The following is a 17821-nucleotide window of genomic DNA, read 5'->3' on the forward strand; positions in this document are numbered from 1 at the left end:
TTTGGACATCCACTTGCTAGTCTGTCTCCTCCAATCACATTATTGCTTTGGCTCCAGGGTCGTTTCCTGAGGAATCCAGCTAGGGTTTTGTCTCCAACCCCGGTCAGGAGCTTTTGTCCCGCCGCTGCGATCTTTCTCGACGCCTGCCTTCTCTGAGCTTCAGGCTGACTTCAGTCCCACTTCTAGGCCTTCACCCAGCCCGTGTCTTTACTGTTGCAGCTGCTGCACAAGTATCCTCTAACATAAGTCTAGGTTGTAAGTCTAGGTTCTCCTAGACTTTAGATCCATAGTCTTTTAAGGTCCCATCTAGCTCGGAGCCTCAGTTTCCTCAGTTTTCATAGCCCTTGCTTTCCATGATATAGGCCGGAATCGGCGCTGTAAGTGCTTGTAAGGACTCGGCTTAAAAAAAAAAAAAAAGGCACGCAGATTTACCTTTCCCATTTCAGGGACATTTTTATTGAATCCTATTCTAATTCTCTGTTTCAAGGATGTCAATCATGTGTTTGTGCTTCACATCTGTTAGCTTCTTTTCGCTTTAATCCTTGTCATTTCTACCTGCATTTGCTGATTACCACATGTCAGTAAAGTCATTTTCCAGCCAAGTCTCTTCCGGTCCTTGCTATTTCCAGTGTCTGTATTGCATGCAATGTTCCTAGCTACTGCTGACTGACAGGCAACCACAGCCTGTCATGTTCACAGCTTAGAGCTGCAGGTGTGAAGGTTGGTGAGGCTGCTTCTATTCCCCTTTGTCTCTCATACTCTGGGCACCAGTGGACATCCCAGGGTACTAACCCATAGAGAAAGGCAGAGGCGCCTCAGTTGTTGTTCAGTTGCAAGTTGTCCGATGACTCTTGACCAAGCCCAACTGTGCTTAGCACAATTTCAAACCTCAGGTTGCCTCACATCTGCCACCATCCATTGGCCAAAGCAAGTCACACGGTCAAACTCAAAGTCATGGGGCTAGCACCTACACCTCAGCCACCACCTTGTAGGAAAGTGTACTTCTCTCTTGGAGGTGGCATGAGAGGGAGCAGATACCTGTTAAACCCTCTAATTAATTGCCACAGTCCTCAATTTGTTTCTTTAGGTTTGCTAATCTTACATTCTCATCTTGGCGGTCTTGTTTTAAAATGGACCCAGGTTCCTACTGTTATACAGCTTGAAACAATTGTGAGACATTTCCTTCTGTTCCTTGAGTGATTTTCTACATCAGGTTCTTTTGTCATATGAGCAGCATTTCGCTTACCCCCTCCCGATGTGATTGAAATTGCCACCCATTTTAACACATAAACTTGGGAACTGAGGGGGACGAGATTGGCCATATTCAATCACCAAATGGAACCTGAGAAGCTGACAAAGTCAATCTCCTCCAAGAACCTGGGAAACTGCAGAGGTTGAGGACAGAAGTCTGAGTCTTCACCTTGTCCAGATTCACAGGCAGATGATGCGTGATCTGTATTAGAACTAGAAGGAGCTTCTTACAAGTTTCCACAAGGAGAAACTTCTGCTTCTCACAGTCTCTTCCCTTTCCACCCTTCCCAGGGGCTGAGGAATGATTTACCAGATGGGATGGGCATCCGCGCTCAGCCCTCCAGCTCTCTCCTCTTGGAGCCATCCTGCCCAGTGTTCTGGCCTGCTGCCTGCACCTAAGGGAAAGGACTGTGCTTGTCCGGTACTGCCTGTGACCAGTCAGACAACCATGTCTAACATTGGGATGAAGAGGCAGCAAGCTCAATGCTGCCTTCTCGGATCTGCTCTAAAAGTGATGCAAGTGACATCTGATCTCCAATTCTCGGATCCTGTAGCTACCTTTTGATTTATTCTGAATTTGGGGAGTGAAAAATATAATCAATCTCTCTCGTACAACTAAATTCCACAGGAGAGGAATTAGTCTCCCAGAATACAGGGAGTTACACAGCTTCGGATGTGGCCCAGGTATAAATTTTGGCTATGAACTTGGCCACCAGATCAACCACCCTGGGCTCCACTTCCTCGTCTGGAATAAACCATCAGTCAAGACTCTTCGTTGTAATGGAAAGCTCCTTTGGTTAAACTGAAATGGAATTTATAAAAGGAGGAGGCAGTTTCCCTGCCCCCTGCTTGCTCCCCAGTCTCGGAGAAGGCTGGAGAAAAGGCCTAGTGCTTTCCTGTCAGGACGAAACACACACCCAACCTCAAGCCTGCCCCAGGTACCCAGAGTGGCCTCCATTGCAGGCGTGGGAGGTGTCTCACTACCCCCAGTACCTGCTCGCGCCTTCTCCAGCGCGGTTCGGAGCCGGCGGGCGGCGAGCTCTGATTGGTGGAGCAGAAGCCACGCCACACTGCAGGCTGGGAAAGAACATGGCTTCCACCTTAGACGCGGAAGCGTGAATGTCAAAAGTATATTTCTTCAGAGAAGTTATAAGAGATGGGGGTGGGGAAGGGAAGGACGAGTATCCCACACACTCCCTCTCCAGAGACGCTGGGAGGATGGAGACAATGGCTCCGGACTTCAGAGAGCAACACTTTTATTATTCCAAGGTTCCGCCTACTGCTGTTCCCTCCTTGGCTCCCTAGGTCCCCCAGGATTGTGCCCCTCCTCCCCAACCAAGGCTCTCTCCAGGCGAGGTGACAAAGGTGGCAGTGAAGGAGGTGGAGGAGGAGGACCACCTTTACTGGAAGAGCAGTGCGGGCACGAGAAGGGGGAGTGGAGTGAGAGTGCGTGAGAGGAGGGATCCAAGGAGCCAGCGCCTTTTTCAGCACCCATCCTGGGGGCTGAGCAGAGAGGGGCTCACACGCCCGGGGCACGGCACCAACAAGGCCCTTCTCTCCTTTGGGAGAGGGCTTCATGGGTGAGGGGAAGGCAGGAGGCCTGGGTTCCCATGAAGAGGGGGAGAGAAGCCACCGGGTTTCACCGATCCATGCTGTCATCAGTTGGGGTGGAGAAACAGGTCTGTAGCAACTTTTCACAGAACTCCAGCTCCTCCTGCATTGGGGTGGGAAATTGGAAGCCCTGAGTGCGGAGGCCAGACCCTGCCTCCACCAGCTCTGCACCCAGAAACGGGTCCTCTTCCCTCCTGCCCCTGATGGAAAGAGGAAGGTTTCCACAGGTGTATGCATATGTCAAAACTTCTCAAATTATACACTTTCAATATAGGTAAGTGAAACGTCAATAAAGCTGTTAAAATTTTTTTGGAAACAGAAGGCAGGCATGTTGCCCAGTTCACATGAGCTTCCCTCACCAGGTTGGTCCTCATGGTCTGGTACCAGGGTCTGGCACACCTGAGACTCAGAGAATAGATGCATGGATGCATCAAGCAAGGACGGCTGAAACTTCAGAACAGACCAGGGCAGGGAATCCCCCTGCCCACCCTGAGGCACGTATCTCCACGGGTTCATGTGACAAGGTCAGAGGACAAGCCTCTGGGGGGTGGGCACTGTACCTCTCCCAGTCACCCCTACTCCTCACACCCACTACCCAGCACCCCTCTGGAAATGCCTGACACTGTTCATAGAAGAATGATCTCAGCAGAAGGGACGTCCCGAGAGGGCGGCACGTTTTCTGTGTCCAGCTTTGCTGAAGCAACAGATTCTGTAAGGGCTGAATGAATGACTTAAGTACAGGTAACTACATAATTCAACCATTTACATCATTACACAACGACTGAGTGTGTTATCTGTTGCTCTTATCACTTGTTAGTTACTTACCTATTTAATTAAATGTCTGAGTTGTTATTTATCACATTACTTACTATCTATATAATTAAATATCTGAGCTGTTATCACTTGTTACTTATCTATTTAACTATCGAGTGAGTTATTTATTATTTTTAATTTAGTATTTATTATCCTTTATCTAATTAAAAAGCTAATGAGTTATTTATCACGTATTTCTTACTTACCTATTTAATTCAATATTTAATTGGTTGCTGTTTATCATTTACTTATTATCAATCTAATAAATACTTAACTATTTGAATGATATGATATAAATGATGATATTAATTTGTATAGTAATTAGATGAATTTCTTAACTTTTTTTTTTAACAGTTCACCCATTTATTTCACCTCCCCCATTCCCACCTCCAGCAACCACCAATCCATTCCATGAGCTTGATTACATATTTTTTGTTTGTTTGTTTGTTTGTTTGTTTAATTTATTTATTTTATTTGAAGGATAATCACTTTGCAATATAGTGATGGTTTTGCCATACATCAGCGTGAATCAGCCACAGGCATACATCTGTCCCCACCATCCTAAACCCCCCTCCCACCTCCCTCCCCATCCTATCCGTCTGGGTTGTCCCCGAGCACCGACTTTGCGCGCCCTGCCTCATGCATCCAACTTGCATGGGTTATCTATTTTATATGTGTTTCAGTGCTTTTCTCTCAAATTATTCTCGCCTTTAAGAAACCCTGAGCTTCTGTTTCTCCTTGGGGTCCCCCTGATGCTAACAGAGCATGAAGCATGTGGGAAGGGGCAATAAATGTGTGCTGAATGATGCCTAGAGAAACACATGAATTGAAAATAAGGTGTAAACAAAAGCATGGGCAAATCGGGCTTCCCTGGTGGCTCAGTGGTTAAGAATCAGCCTGCCAGTGCAGAAGACATGGGTTTGATCCCTGCTCCAGCCTGATCCCACATGCCACAGCGCAATTAATCCTGTGCACCGTGACTACTGAGCGGCGCTCCAGAGCCTGTGCTCTGTAACAAGAGAAAGCGCCGCAGTGAGAAGCTGGCGCCCCACAAGTAGAGAGTAGCCCCCGCTCGCCACAACTGGAGAAGAGCCTGCCCGGCAACGACCCAGCACAGCCAAAAATAAACAAACAAAAAAAGCATGGGCAAATAGACCACAGAGGCCTAGAAGGCAGGTACCAGGCTGGCCCTCTCCCCCTCCCCCCCGTTCAGCAGTACCTGGTACTCTTCGTGCTTCTGCAGCAGCTGGCACCGGTGCCGCAGAAGCTCCTCCAGGCCCAGCTCGGGCTCCCGGCACTCCCGCACGCCCTGGGGGAAGTCTGTCACCAAGCTGCAGAGACAGGACAGCCGTCCTTGGGACCTCCCTCTGCCCAGCTACCCCGACCCCACCCCACCCCCACACAGAGCCTGGGCAAGCCGCCACCCCCCACTGGGCCTCAGTTTCCCCATCTGCAACGTGGACTCCTGACCCCACCCTACCCAAGGGACTTGGATTGAGACTTGTATGGAACAGGGCGCTTAGCAAAATGCCTGGCCAGGAGCCCACTCCACACGTGAGAGTTGCTGCCTGCTCGCTCAGCTGCTCCCTTCTGCTGTCTTATGTGCGGGATGGGGAGAGTGAGTGGGAGGAAGACTGTCTCCCGCCTCCCCAGGCTGCTGTGTCAGTCCCTACAGTGAGCAGACTGAGGCTCCAGCAGGGCCAGCACCCTGATTTCTGCTCCTCTCTGACCCTAAACCCCTTATCCCCTACCGGGCCGGTCCCCTGGGGCCCCAGCGCACCTGCACAGGGCTCCAAGCACGTGCTCATGGAAGGGGCTGTGTTCTGTCCGCACGAGGGCCACCAGCTGCTGGACCATGCCCATGGCGCACAGGGTCCCTGGGGAAGGGCCACAGGGTCAGAGGAGCAGCCATCCTCCCGTGCACTCCCCCCGGGAACCACCCTAGCTCCCCGCCCGGGCCGCCCCACCTTTGTGTTCAGGGTGGCCCACCAGCAGGTTCTGCAGCAGGAATGCCGACTTGACCTTGAGTTTCTGCACCTGCTGCTGCATGGCCCGCATCAACACGGAGAAGCCGTCCAGGCGGAGGAACTGCAGCAGCCCGGCCTCCTGCTCCCGGACCAGGCCTGGGTAGGGGGGGAGGCAGGGCCTTGAGGTCCCAGTCACCACTGCCACCATCACCATCACCATCACCACCAGCACCACCAGCACCACCACCACTATCACTATAAACACCACAACCATCACCTCAAGACCACCACCCTCATCACCATCACCACCACAAATATCATCATTACCACTACTATCACCACTACCACCATAAACACCACAATCGTCACCTTCTGGACCACCATTCTCACCACCATCACCACCATCACCACCATGGATTTCTACGGGCACATGCTTCGCAAGCATTACCTTTAACTATTTTTACCTGAGACACAATTCCACAGCCTGTACAATTTACCTTTTTAAAGTATACAGTTCAGTGGTTTTCAGTATATTCACAAGGTTGGCTGACCATAACTATCTAACAACAGAATGTTTTTATCACTCCCAAAAGAAGCCCTGTACTGGTTAGTGGTCTTTCTGGCAACTGACAACCACTGATCCACTTTCCATAGCTATGGATTTGCCCATTCCGCACATTTCATATGAATGGAATCATACACTGTGTGGCTTTCTGTGCCTGGCTTCTTTCACTCAGCGTAATGTCTTCCAGGCTCATCCAGGTTACAGCATGATTCAGTAACTTCTTTCCTTCTAATGGCTGAATAGTACCCACCGTATGAATATACATTTTGTTCCTGCATCCTCTGACGAGCACATTATCTCTTTTTAACTCTCCAAACCACCCTAGGAGGTGACTCCCATTTTACTGATGAGGAAACCAAGACCAGAGCGCCAGACTACGTTGTGAGGGTGCCAGGAACCCTGGACGGCCTCCAAGCATGATGAGAACCAGCCTGCAGGGTGCACTTCCAGTTAGGTGTCTGCCCTTGGGCAGGGTCTGGGCCAGGACAGACAGGAATCTCCAGAAACCCGTGGCCACTAAATACCTGACAAGTGCCCCTGAGGACCTGAGTTGTTAATCTCAGTTGAGTTTCTTTGATTTCAATTTAAGTTAAGCGGTGAGCGGTGGTGTGATATTTTCCCGTGAAGCACAACTTTGTCCCTTCACTAGAACTTCGCTCCATGCTGACCACTGAAAATGCAGCCTGAGTTGAGATGTTTATGTGTAGGATACACACCAGGCTTCAAAGATGTAACGTGGGGAAAAAAAGAAAAGATCTAAAGTAGCTTATTAACATGCCACATAACGATGGGCTGAAACGATAATAGTGTGGCTATGTTGGGTTAAATGAACTGTTACTCAGTTTAAAAAAAAAAGACCGGCAGATGGGGAGGTAGACGTGATGACCTTCCGTCTGCTCAGTGGGCACAGCCTCCTGGCTCTGCCGTCATGCGGTATCCAGGGGCAACAGCTCCCCTCCACTCTGGGGCCTCTCCACTGGGCCCGATCCCTGTGTCCTGGGGCTACGCTGTGCACTGAAGGGGGTTCAGCAGCATCCCGGGGCTGAGCCCAGCCAGTGCCAGGAGCTTGGAGATGCATCTTCTGGGGGACTTTCCTCCCCCTCACCACGCCTACTCCTCCACCATCTGACCCCCTCTTGGTCTGTGGCCAGCAGGTGAACCACTGTGAGCCTCCACGCACGGGGCAGCAGGAGCAGGCAGGAGACCGACCACCAAAGCGGCTGGTAGCACCAGGGCTGGCCGGTCCCAGGCACTTTCCAGGTGGTAGCTACCGCACTACGGCATACCCCGCAACCACGCCCACTCCCCCAAAAAAGGCGACAGATGCCACTGAATTATACACTTTAAAATAGTTATGCGAATTCTACATCAATTTTCTGAAAGAAAAGATAAAAGACCTCAGCCATAAGAGAGAAAAATGAAATCTCATCACTTGCAACAGCATGGATGGACTTGGAGGTTTTACGCTTGGCGAAGTCAAAAAACAAATACTGTATGCTATCACTTATGTGTGGAATCTAAAAAGTAAAACAACTAGTGAATGTAACAAAAAAGAAGCAGACTCACAAATGTAGTGGCTACCAGTGAGGTAGGGGGGAGAGACAGGGCAGGGGTGGGTTTTAAGAAGTTCCAAAAATAAATAAATAAGAGGCATTAGTTTCTGAGCTCCTGCCGGGAGTCCTGGATTGCATACATTCTCTGGAGAAGTGGGCTGCCACGTTGTGAGGACACTCACGCAGCTCCCCAACCAGAGGACCCCCATGACTAGGGGTGATCGGCCCGGATGCCCACAGCGCCGCAGCCAAGAGCCCTGAGGGGCCTCAGAGCACTCAGGCTGGGCCTTGCCCTGAGTCCTGAGGGTCCGCTCTCTGAGCAGAGCCACGGGCTAGCGCTGGCCCTGGGGCCCAAACCCCCCACCCCCGCAGCCAGGACACTCACAGGAGATGGCGAAGAGGGCCTTGACGCGCACTGAGTCACAGGGGTCCCGGTCCAGCAGGCGCAGCAGCTTGCGCAGGGCACCGAGGCCCAGCACCTGCTCCTGGATGGCCGCCACGTTCTGGCTGCACGTGCCGATGAGCTGCGCCGCCCGCCACCGCAGCCCTGCCGGCCCTGCCTCCAAGTAGCGGCCCACCAGCAGGTGCATGCCCGACAGCTGGCAGAAGTCTGTGGGGAGAGGGCAGCAGAGAGGCCAGGTGTGATGGGCTGAGCTGGGTCCTACCCCCAAATTTACATGGAAGCCCCAACCCCCAGGGGATTCCCAGGGGGCACTAGTGGCAAAGAACCTGCTTGTCAATGCGGAGACACAGGTTCAGTCCTTGAGTGGGGAAGATCCCCTGGAGGAGGGCACGGCAATCCACTCCAGTATTCTTACCTGGAGAATCCCATGGACAGAGGAGCCTGGTGGGCTACAGTCCATGGGATCGCAAAGAGTCTGACACGACTGAAGCGACTCAGCATGCATGCATGCAAGGTGAAACAATGTCACAGGATGGGGCCCTAATCCAATCGGAATGGCACCCTTATAAAAAGGAGACTAGAACACAGACACGCACAGAGGGATAACCATGTAGGACACAGCAAGAAGCTCCCCACATACAAGCCAAGGAGAGGGGCTTCAGAAGAAACTGACCCTTAGACTTCCAGCCTTCAGAGCTGTGAGAGAACAGATTTCTGGTGTTGAAGCCCCGCAGTCCATGTTGCTTTGTTAAGGCAGCCGGAATGGACGGGAAACCAGCTGAAGCTGAGGGGAGCCTGCCTCCAAGGGCTGGCCGCCCCCAGGCACCCAACTGGGGGTCTGTCCAAGGCCGGTGTGTCTTAACAAGGTCAGGGGCCCAGGGTCCAGCCCACTAAATGCCAGTTCTGACACCCGGTCTTTCTGACAATCTGAACATCCCCTGGGGAAACAGACCACAGCAGACCAGAGGTCAGCAATCTATAGCCCAACACCTGTTTTCTGAATTGGTCAGCTTGGCTGTTCTTCAAAAAGTAAAAGAGTTACCATGTGACCCCTCCAAACATATGTATCCACAAGCCTCAAGAGCAGAAACTGGAACAGATGCTTGCTTGTACCCGTGTCCACAGCAGGATTATTTACAATAACCGAAGGAGGAAATGACCAAGTGTCCATCAGCTGATGAACGGATGAACAACACATGGCCTAGCTACACGCTCGAGTATTCGCCACAAAAAGGAATAAATTTCTGATACAGCTACGACCTGGAAGAACCTTGACAATATCACACCTGGAGAAGAAAGCCCGTAGCAAAAAGGTCACAGATTCTACTATCCGTTGTACATAAAATGTCTAGAACAGACAAATCCACATCCTCAACAACTACGCCATGCCACGCCACTCCAAGTGGAAGTGACGACTCATCCTTCTAGTGGCTTCTTGGCATTTGAGATGAAAGCCACAGTGCCAGCCTTGGCCTGGGAGCCGCTGTGTGCCCAGCACAGGTCACTGCTCGGCCCTCGCCCCTCACTCACTTTGCTCTGCTCTGCGCATCTCACTGCTGTTCCCACCCCGGCCAGGCAGGTTTCCACCTCGGGGCCTTTGCACGGGTCATTCCTTCTGCCTGGGATGGTTCTTCCAGAGCTGATCCCATGACTCGCAGCCTCCCTTCAGGTCTCCATTCATGTGCCAGCCCTTGGGGAGGCCTTCTCTGACCAATCCATCTAGGACCACCTCATGTCTCTTCCTCTGGGGAATGGCACGGGGCTCCCGGCGGACCAGGGTGAGATGCTCAGTCCCATCAGGGAGGCGGTGGACGGGGCCTGGTGCCATTGTTGCCCCTGATGGCAGGCAGATCAAGCAGGGAGGGACAGGGCAGTCCCAACTGGGGCTGGAGTCAGAGCCAGGATGGAGCGGGGAGGCTGGGAGTCTGGGGAGGAGGTGGGTTGCATGGTGCCTGAGGCAAAGGACAAAGGGCTGGGCAGCAGCAGGACCTGGCAGGGAGGAGGAAGAGGCAGCAAGAGACAGAAGGCAGACGGGGAGGCAGAAGGGGCAGGACCCTGGCGGCGGGGGCAGGCCAGGGTAGGCCTGGCTGTACCTGCTGCATTGTCCATGTTCTCACACAGGTCCGCCAGCAGCTCCAGGGCTCCCTCGCGCTCCTGCTGGTCAGCAGCCAGTTCAGCCTCGCCAGCCGAAGAGGGAGTGGGCTGGGACAGCACCCGGAGGCAATTCTTCATCTGCTCCACCTCCTCCCGCTGGCCCCGGAAGGCGGCCGACATGGCCTCCTGCAGCCACTGGCGCCTCTGCAGAGTGAGGCAGGGCGGGAGAGAGAAGCAAACCTTATCAATAATCGACTCAGGAGTAACAGTCATTATTAATAACAGCCGGGGTGTCCCTGGCAGTCCACTGGTTAAGAGTTGGCGCATCCACTGCAAGGGGCACAGGTTTGATCCTTGGTCAAGGAAGTTCCCCATGCCAAGAGGCACGGCCAAAGGGAAAAAAAAAAAATAACAGCCAACATCTGAAGGCCGAGTGTCCTTCAACCAAACAATACCTACCAGGCACCCTTTCCACTAACACTCTTTTCTGGACACTGCATCTATGGAGAGACTGGCTGTGGGGCGTGACGGGAAAAGAAGGGTCAGTGACACCTAGGTTCTTGTTCTGAACAACTAGGAGATGGGGCAGATGGCAAGAGAAGCAGATGTGGAGTGAGACAAGTAGAAATTGGTGCTCATTTCTGAACTTGTTAAGTCTGGGGGATCCATGACACACACAAGGCAAAATATTGAGAAGGACACCTGAAGTTCAGGAAGGAGGGCCAGCCTGGACCTAGATTTCTCAGCCTTGACCTTACTAACACGCTGAGGTGGACTGTTCTGTGGTGGGGGTCGTCTGTGCACTGGAGGATGCTGAGCCGCATCCCTGACCTCCACCCACGAGATGCCAGTAGCACTGCTTCCACCCCCACAACCCGCCAGTTTGCAACAACCAAGAATGTCTCCGCCATTGCCAAATGTGGTTAAAACCGTCCCTCCAGGAGAGAAGTACTGGCCTAGAACTTGAGAGTCGTCAGAGTAAAACCTCAACCCAACGTGAGATCACACAGGAAGTGAGTGTACAAGAGAGAGTGCTTGTGTGCTCCACGGTCGAGGGACGGCAAAATGAGGATGAACCAACAGAGGCGATGGGGAAGAAGAGCCAGTGAGTGGGATGAAAACCAGAAAACCATGCTGGTCCATGTTCCAGAAGCCAAATGAAGAAAGAGCTCAAGGGGACAGGATCATCCTCAAATGCTGCTAGTAGGTCAGATAAGATAGAAGCACAAGAACTGGCCACTGGGTTTTTTTTTCTTTTTTGGCCCAACTCTGTGCTAAGTGCTCATACAAAGGATCTGAAGTCATAGTCCTGGATAAATTTGGGCAAGATGTTAATCTTTTGCGTGCCTGTTGGGCCACCTCATGGTTCTAGAGGTTCAATGACTTCATGGATGTTACTGTATTAGCACCCTGTTTCCTACACTGCAACTATCACCGCCAAGTAAACATCACATATGGCAAATATCGTTCTTGACTTCCAGAACAACCTTCCATGGTTAAGTATTAACATTACTGCTATTCCCACTTCACAGATGAGAAAATGGAGGCACAGAAAAGGGTGACTTGCCCAAGGTCACACAGTCAGCCATCCACAACGCCTAAGTCAAACCTAAGTGGTCTATCCACAGAACTCTAATTAGAGTATGCTCTTAATGAGAATATCCTGCTGCCTTCAGGAGCACAGCCTATGTACCAGGTGCGATGATGCTGAGACCCACTTCAACAGGACTCTCAGAATACCCTGTGAAGGGCCACTCTCCTTCTTATCGTCAACATCAACTTGCAATCGAAAAATCTGATGTTCAGAAAGATGCAGTGATACCCCCAAGGTCATACAGCTGTAACATACTGAAGCCATGTCCGTCTCGCTCTGGTGTGCCCTTGCTTTTTGTTTTTTTAACCACGAGATTATTCTGCGTCCCGGTACAGTGCAGGGTCCAGGGATCTGACTTTCAGTCTACCATAACCCTATCGAGCACAAATACAACCTCCTATACCTTCACACCGGCACTACCGCCCCTCCCCAGATATCCCTGTTCCCACAACCCTCACCCCACCTTCTCGGGCCCCCGCCCTTTACCTCCTCACTCATGGGTTCTGGAGGGGGTTCTGGCTCTTCAGAGCCCGCCGTGATGGCCATCTGCAGCAGGCCTTGGAGGTTTCGCGGGGGCGGGGGATGGCCCGAGCCGCCCTCGGAGGAGCCGCTGCCCCCTGACGAGCAATCCTGGGAGGCTGAGGGCAGCGCCAGGGGAAGGCGACTGCCCCCGGAGCCCTGGTTCGCCATGGGCTGTTTTTGAATGGAAGAACGTGTTGGGGTAGGGGTGGTCACCGCTGAAGTAGCTCCGGCGTCTTGACAGGTCGAGTCCTGGGGGTCTGCTGAGAAGGTTGCGTTTTAGGGGAGCTCGGCGGCCCTGCATGACCCCAAATTACTCTGCCCACACCTCCTTTAACCACGGCCCCCTTTTCTTCCTTCAAACCAACAGGCCCCTTCCCCAAAGTTACCAGTCCCTCCCTCCTCCCTAGCAACAGACCCCACCCACTCTCCCTAGCAACCCCCTCCTTCTCCACAGCAGTCGTTCCCATCTCTTAGCAACCCCACCGCCCAGCCTTCGGAGCAAGAAGCCCTCCCTTTGGTCCTCTTAGCGACAGGTCCCCTCCCTCCTGTCCGACGAGGGGAGCCAGAGCGGGGCTGACCTCACCTCCCCGAGCCTCGTGTCGCCGCCGCTACCGAAGATAGACTCGCCCGCACCTGACTCTGCTGGGCGCCGCCATATTAACCGGAAACACGCACGGTCTGGCCCGGAAGTTCCCAGCGCAGCCACACCAGTTGGGGCCCTGAGCTCTTAAGTTCTTCCCACCTGGCGGGACACCCGGTTCGGCCCGGCCCCTCACCCCAGACACGCGCGGCGCGCGCACACCCCGGCCGAAGCCCCGCCCCGGCCCGGGCCCCGCCCCCGCCCCCGCCCCCGCCCCCGATAAGCTTCACCTCCTCATCCTCACTGCAAGCTCTACCCCTGCCCTGTATAGGTCCCGCCCTCCGGCCTGGCCCCGCCCCCCGGCCTGGCCCCGCCCCCTGCCCCGGTTCTGCGCTCCGTCCCGCCCCGCCGCTTCAGGCTCCGCCCCTGTTCCAGGGCTTTCGGCCACTCCCAGCTAAGACCCGCCCCGCAGGCAGGCGTGCCCGCCGCTCCCCGTTAAGCCCCGCCCCACTCTAGCCACCCGGCCCCGTTTTACCTAACAGCTGGAGTCCCGCACCCTTGGGGCCCTTTCACCTCTGCCTGGGCCTCCCTGTGTTCTCAGCACTAATGCCTAACCCAGGCGGCGTCTGGCCTATCCCAGCCCGCTCTTGGCCTATATTTCCCCTTTGCTCGTAGGGGGCTCCCCGTTCTCCCCACTGCACCTCCTGTGCAGACCACTCTTTATCATTCCCCCATCGTCTCCCTCATGGAATCTTCTCTGGGTCCTGCCAGGTGCACCAGAGGTGATTCTTGAAGCCTGGAAGTAAAATGCCCGGGCAAGGTGGTTTAGGCGGCTCGAGGCCTCCCTGCACCAGATTTAGGGTTCAGGTCTGGGACTGTCAGGGCTAGGCTTAAAGAAATCCTAATTCTAGTCTTCCGTACAAGGCCCTCCCACTCTAGGAAAAGGTTATACTCAACTTTGGTGGGGCCCACAGTCACAGGTATATTGAGCGCACTGCTGGGTGTGGGATGTGCCAGGAGATCTTTTGGACAGAGATGGGAAGACCAAACGTGTGTGTGTGTGTGTGTGTGTGCGTGTGTGTGTCTGTGTCTGTGTCTGTGTGTGTAGTACTGAGGAGGACGATTGTCAGACGTGGATCTGGGCCCCTGGGTACTCCATTTCCTCTCTCTGCTGTTAACAGATTACTGAAAAACTTGGTGGCTTACTTACAGTTCAGAAGTCCAACGTGGGTCTCACTGAGTTCAAGTAGTTAAAATCAAGGTTGTGTTCCTTCCGGAGGCTCCAGGGAAGAATATGTTTCCCAGCATCTTCCAGGTTCTAGAGGCGGCCCACATTCCTTGGTTTGTGGCTACATCATTTTGGCTTTTTTTTTTTTTTGGCTGCCCTGGGTCTTAGCTGTGGTTGTGGCATGTGGGATCTATTTCCTTAACCTCAAATTGAACCCAGCCCCCTGGACCACCAGAGAAGTCCCCATTTTGGCTTCAGTTTCTTTCCTTATCCAGTCTCCTCCTCTGACTGATCTTCCTGCTTCCCCCTCATAAGAATGCTTGTGATTACATTTAGGGCACAAATGTAATAACCAGGAAAATTTCCGCACCTCAGATTTTCAGCTCCATCACATCTGCAAAGACCCTTTTGCTGAGTAAGGTGACATATTCACAGGTTCACAGAATTACCACGTGGACATCTTTGGGCATTCCCTGATGACTCAGCGGTAAAGAATCTGCCTGCAATGCAGGAGATGCAAGTTCGATCCCTAGGTTGGGAAGATCCCCACCTTGGAGGAGGAAATGATGACCCATTCCAGTACTCTTGCCTGGAAAATCCCATAGACAGAGGAGCCTGGTGGGCTACAGTCTGTGGGGTCACAAAGAATCGGACATGTCTAAGTGAGCACACACGTGCAGCCTACTGTACCTATGTACACATATGTAAAAGCCCATCTAGCTATAATACTATTTACATACATTATGATACATAATGCTGTATAATATATGTACCTGTGACATGTGATTGTACATGTCATTACACATATGAACATATGTGTAATATAATGGTAGCCTAGATGCAAACTCTCCAGGCACCCTATAAATGCCATAGCCTTTACAACAACCGATAAGAAGGGCGATCATATAATTTTTCATCCACAGGACACTTGAGAATGGAAACAGACCCTATTAATAATTACAGAATAAAAGACATAAACCAGGACATACGGTCACTGTGGTTTTTTTGGTTTTGTTTTGTTTTTTGTGTTACATCATACGGCTTACAGGATCTTAGTTCCCTGACCAGGGATCCAACCCAGATTCCAACCCTGAAAGTGCTGAATCTAGGCACTGGACCACCAGGAAATCCCCTGGTCATCCTGTTTCTAAGGCCCTATTGGGTCTGCTTCTTCACCTTATTTTCTCCCACTTCACTCTCCACTGTGCCCCTCCAGCCACACTTCAGCCTTCCCATTAAACACCAGGCACACTTCTGCCCCAGGGCCTTTGCACAGCTGCTTCCTCTACCTGGAAGGCTCCTGGCACTTTATCCACATGGCCTCATTTTCCTTCAATGTCCCTTCACTGACGAGGCCTCTCTTGACACTGTAAGTGAATATCACATAGAAAATCACTTAAGAATCACCTCCTGGACTTCCCTGGTGGTCCAGTGGTTGAGCATCCACCTGCTAAAGCAAGGTACATGGGTTGGATCCCTGGTCCGGGAGATTCCACTTGCTGTGAGGCAACTAGGCCCGTGTACCACAACTGCTGAGCCCGTGTTCTAGAGCCCAAGAGCTACCACTGTTGAGGCCCATGTGCCTAGAGCTGGTGCTCCGAAACGAGAAACCACTGCGATAAGAAGCCAGCACACAGCACCTAGAGAGTAGCCCCCTCTTGCTAGAGCTAGAGAAAGCCTGTGCGTAAGGAAGAGCCACTGCAGCCAAGAAATACATAAATAAATAAAAACTTAAAAGAAACACTTTATGTCTCCCTTCCCTCCTTGCTTCCTCTTTGTCACTGATCATGACTCTGTAACATACCATATATTTTCTGTTTGTTTGCTTGCTTTGGTTTGGTTTTTGGCCTCACGGCTGGTGGGGTATTAGTTACCCAACCAGGGATAGAAGCCGTACCCTCTGCAGTGGAACCACGGAGTCCTAACCGCTGGCCCGCCAGTGAATTCCCAACATATATATTTTGATTGTTTATCTTGCTTATTACCGGCCTCATCCACTGCAGTGAGAGGTCCATGGGACAAGAAGCTTGGTTGACTTGGTTCCCTGCTGTAGCCTCACCACTTGGAATAGTGTCTGGCTCAGATTCGGCACTGAGTATAGCACCATGGAATGAAAGTGGTTGACTAGGAGACTTAAGGCTCATGGGTACACTCTATAGGTGATCTGGGGGTGAAACGGGGTCCTAACATCCTTGGGTATCTGACATAGCGGAATCCCAGGTCACATGGAAATCCAGCTGTGCACAGGTTCATGGATGACCAAGAGTGGGGATACATAATTGTAGCGTATGGATGACCTATAGTGGGGACATATGGTTATAGTGGAGCCCACATGAAGAGCTAGGGAATCTGATGGTGGACACAGAGAATAGATAGGAACCAAAAAATTCACAGGGAACTCAAGGGGTTCTGGTAGTTTCTCTGCAGGAGGATTGTGGAGTATTCTCAATGGAGGTATGGATCCAAGTATTTAAAAACATGCATCCAGATCAGTGGGTGGATATGGGGCCCCAGTGCTAGTGGGGAAAGGAGGCCATGATGGGCAGATTGGGGGTCAAGGGGAACAGAGATGAGCGTTGGATCAGCAACTCCCCAAATTCTTTCCCTCTCCCCGCTTCTGCCTCCTTTTTTCCTCTGTCCCTCCAATCTGTCCTATCTCCCCCCAGCCTCCAGACCTCCACCTGTGTTTACCCCCCCATATTTTGGGGTTCCCAGCTGCATGCTTGGTTGTCACTCTCTCTCTCCGTCTGTCTTCGCCCTCTGTCCCCCTGTCTCTCCGCGGTTCCTCCTCCCTTGTCTGCTTCCCTCTCTCTCCCACTTTTCTCCTCTCTCTGACCCTCCATCCCTCCCATCCTCTTTCCCCTCTGCCCCACCTCTGTATCTTGCCCCCTCTGCCCCGCCCCTCTGTTTCTGTCCATTTCTCTCCCCATCTCTCAGCCACTGTCTCTCTCCTCCATTACTCTCAGTCTCTCCCTGTCTCTGGCTCTAACCGCCCCCCCGCCCCAGCCCATTCCCTGTCCCTCCACCTCTCTTTCCCTTCCCCTATCTCTCTTCATTTCTATCTCTGATTTTCTCCATCGCTCTGTCCCTCCCAGGCACCTTCTCCCCTCTCCTCCGTCTCGCTGTCTCTCTGCTGCCCTGGGTCTCTCCTGTCTCTGCCCGCCTGCGCGGTCCCCCATCTCCCTGTCCGGCCCGAGCCCCGGTTCTGGCGGTCCCCGTCTCCCGTGCCGTCTGTCTCCTTCCCCGACTCGTGTCAGGCTCCGTCTCCCTTTGTGTCGCCCCGGCTCTGCCCCTCCTGTGTGCCCCGCACGTCTGCCTCCATCGTCCCTCCTGCATCCTTCCGTTGCTCCCAGCATCCTCCCACCTCGTCTCCGCGGCTCCGGCGCCCAGGCCCGCCCCCTGCCCCCGTTCCCCCTCCCCCTCCGAAAGGGTTAACTTTGGGGAAGGGCCCGGAGTCCCCGGATGGTGATGTCAGCGTGCCGGAGAGAAAGGACGAGGTGGCGGGGGGAGGCGGAGAGGAGGAGGAGGCGGAGGAGAGAGGGCGCGTGGGGGGGTGGGGGGGACCTCGGCCTGCAGCATCCGCCGGCCCGCACCTCAGACCCCCCCGGCGGGGGGAGGCGCAGGAAGGGGGAGGCCGGCC

General features: G+C 53.0%; 1 protein-coding gene and 1 long non-coding RNA gene across 5 annotated transcripts in view; one reads left to right on the top strand and one right to left on the bottom strand.

The window, feature by feature from the left end:
- Positions 1–7601, top strand: part of LOC145512051 (uncharacterized) — a 9382-nt gene extending 1781 nt beyond the window's left edge. Inside the window, exons 2-5 of one of the 2 annotated variants that reach the window (XR_014058258.1) lie at positions 1543–3136; positions 3225–3356; positions 3462–3603; positions 6533–6960. This is a non-coding gene — a long non-coding RNA (uncharacterized LOC145512051). Of the gene's footprint in view, positions 1–1542; positions 3137–3224; positions 3357–3461; positions 3604–6532 lie in introns of both variants that reach the window. The other variant, XR_014058257.1, reaches the window with a different exon arrangement.
- On the bottom strand, positions 2491–13282 carry HSPBP1 (HSPA (Hsp70) binding protein 1). 3 transcript variants are annotated; one of them, XM_081505520.1, is made up of 8 exons: positions 12957–13282; positions 12338–12630; positions 10257–10461; positions 8146–8370; positions 5643–5798; positions 5456–5552; positions 4895–5006; positions 2491–2965 (listed from the first exon to the last, which is right to left on the bottom strand). In XM_081505520.1, the coding sequence occupies exons 2-8, from the start codon at positions 12539–12541 to the stop codon at positions 2891–2893; spliced, it is 1074 nt and encodes a 357-aa protein (XP_081361646.1). In that variant the 5' UTR covers positions 12542–12630; positions 12957–13282; the 3' UTR covers positions 2491–2890. The 3 variants fall into 3 exon arrangements, with proteins under 3 accessions (XP_081361646.1, XP_081361645.1, XP_081361647.1); XM_081505519.1 differs by having other exon boundaries at positions 12338–12633; positions 12957–13036; XM_081505521.1 differs by having other exon boundaries at positions 12952–13036.
- Positions 13283–17821: the final 4539 nt, after the last annotated feature.

The sequence above is a fragment of the Giraffa tippelskirchi genome, chromosome 7 (assembly GCF_054371585.1).
Source record: "Giraffa tippelskirchi isolate mGirTip1 chromosome 7, T2T-mGirTip1v1.2.pri, whole genome shotgun sequence".
NCBI lineage: Eukaryota > Metazoa > Chordata > Mammalia > Artiodactyla > Giraffidae > Giraffa > Giraffa tippelskirchi.

Bases quoted from the DNA above. Each gene is read 5' to 3' on its own strand.
- HSPBP1 (XM_081505520.1), bottom strand. From the start codon at position 12,541: ATGGCGAACCAGGGCTCCGGGGGCAGTCGCCTTCCCCTGGCGCTGCCC. The intron at 10,462-12,337 runs GTAAAGGGCGGG...CTCACTCTGCAG, and splicing joins CAGAACCCATGAGTGAGGAG to AGGCGCCAGTGGCTGCAGGA. The intron at 8,371-10,256 runs GTACAGCCAGGC...CTCTCCCCACAG, and splicing joins GAACATGGACAATGCAGCAG to ACTTCTGCCAGCTGTCGGGC.